Consider the following 1,983-nt stretch of genomic DNA (forward strand, 5'->3'; position numbering starts at 1 on the left):
TTTCTGCAGATATTTATTTATATCTTTTTCATGGGACAACACTGCCGAAATGAAGTTTTCACACAATGAAAAGTAGATAGTGTCTATCTTGTATAGCAGTCTGAAGTTATTTTTTCTGCAAAATAAATCATAATACAGGCATCAATAGAGATACTGTAGATATATGATAGACATGTTAAAACTGTTTCACAAAAATACATATTTTATTTCCTTAAAAATTATTTTTTAGTCAACTTTCTACAAAAACTATCTTCCTACAGTCCTCCTTCCTTTTCCTCACACTTTTTCACCCAAATCCACCCACGCAAACTGATGATGTAGCAGCAAATCTGCATGCAGAAAGCTAAGCTGCATGTGTCTGCATGCATGTAGGGGAAAACTAAACACTTTAAGCAGAAATGCAGAGTTTCATTCTTCCAGATATCAACACATTTGTACACACAAACATCCCTCCAGGTGCAGACCTCTCCAGGCAGAGTGCCAGTCAGTCAGGCAGCCTGCCAGTGTACAAGACAGAGGGTCTGTTGTGTTGTAAATGTCAGGTGCCCTGCTGTTTGAGCCAGCATGCGTCTTGCTCTAAACGCTCTCATCCACACACTTAACCACACTTTTATTCTCAGCATGCGGGGCTGAATGAGCAAGTAGATGAGCCGGAATTGGGGAGTATAGATGAATCAATCTTTCCTGACAAATATGGTAACACCTTAAAAGTCGCAGCCATTAATTAAGCCAGTTAAATTATTTATTTCTATTGTAAATCTTATGGATTTAAAACTGGGGAGCATTTATGACGAGGAGGAAAAACTGCAGAGCTTACAGGAGACCAGCCTCTCTAGTGATGGCTTATTCACCTCGTTCCCACGGTAACCAGTAAAAGTATTCACTCAGAACAATAGCAACATCACTAGCCTGTAATTTTGCAGAAGTGAAGCCGTTTGTTTGTGTCCACGTGCAGCCTCGCTTTGCATTCCGTTTAAAAATTATCTCGATTTTTTCCATTTGAATGCACGTAAATGTAAATGCATATTATGTGTCTTTACCTGAGACAGACCAGAGAAGCCCAGGTTGTGGCATCCATTGCAGGGAGTGAGAGCCTCCCAGATTCCGGTGGGACCGCACGTCTTTTCCGCCTCCTCTTCCTCCACGGCGTGCGCCAGAGGCAGGGAAGGCCGCTGTCGGCGCAGACATGAAAACATTATTACGCGATCGCCGACATCAAAGGTGCATCGGGATTTAATTAGACCAAACATTGTCATGTGACGTGAGAGACAAAGGATCAAAAGCAAACTGGGTAATGAGGTTATTAGGAGATGGACTCAGGTGATGGAGGGACGAGAGCTGCTCATTTTCTCCTCTTTCTTCAATATCATTCCTCCAAATAGACGTAAAATAGCTCGAATAACAATCTCGTCGAATATCAGAAAGACTGCAGATCTGGAAAAGTCTTTGTTGTTTAAAGCTCGACCGTCCCGCATGTCGTCACCCCACTTAAACATCCTCGGCTAATTAAACTCTGCAGAGGCTCAGTAATGACAGTCATTAATAACAGGTGTGTTTCAGCATAGAAACAAAACCTGCAGGTAAAATCACGGCTAAGAAACACTAATAAAAAAAATCCAAAAATAAAAAAACTGAAGCAGCAAATGTCAGGACGAGGAAAACAAAGACGTTCATAGATCTGTTTGTCTACAAGTGGATGCATCAGTTGAGTTCAAGACGCGTTCGAAGGTTCAATACGATATACGAAAATAAAAGTTTGAGCTAAATGCTAAAAAAAAACCGAGAAGCTTTTGTTTTTGCAAAGATATCTAAAGGTGCATGAAAGGTACATGTTTAAATTGTTGCAGTTCTTTGTGTTGATGTTTACAAGTATTGAGGAATGAGACACTTTTACATTCTGTTATAAGTTGTAATATTTACAAGAGTTCTATTTAAATGTGATTCTGCACTTGAAAAAAATAATATTTTTTTGGAATGCCATTT

The 1,983-nt window shown here is 39.8% G+C and overlaps 1 protein-coding gene across 1 annotated transcript in view; it reads right to left on the reverse strand.

The window, feature by feature from the left end:
• Nucleotides 1–764: 764 nt before the first annotated feature.
• LOC118598086 (ankyrin repeat and sterile alpha motif domain-containing protein 1B-like) overlaps nt 765–1,983 on the reverse strand; it is a 97,984-nt gene continuing 96,765 nt past the window's right edge. The window contains exon 10 of the mRNA XM_036210274.1: nt 765–1,172. Within this exon, the coding sequence (XP_036066167.1) occupies nt 981–1,172 (192 nt within the window). The 3' untranslated portion in view covers nt 765–980. The remainder of the gene's footprint in view (nt 1,173–1,983) is intronic.

The sequence above is a fragment of the Oryzias melastigma genome, linkage group LG23 (assembly GCF_002922805.2).
Source record: "Oryzias melastigma strain HK-1 linkage group LG23, ASM292280v2, whole genome shotgun sequence".
NCBI lineage: Eukaryota > Metazoa > Chordata > Actinopteri > Beloniformes > Adrianichthyidae > Oryzias > Oryzias melastigma.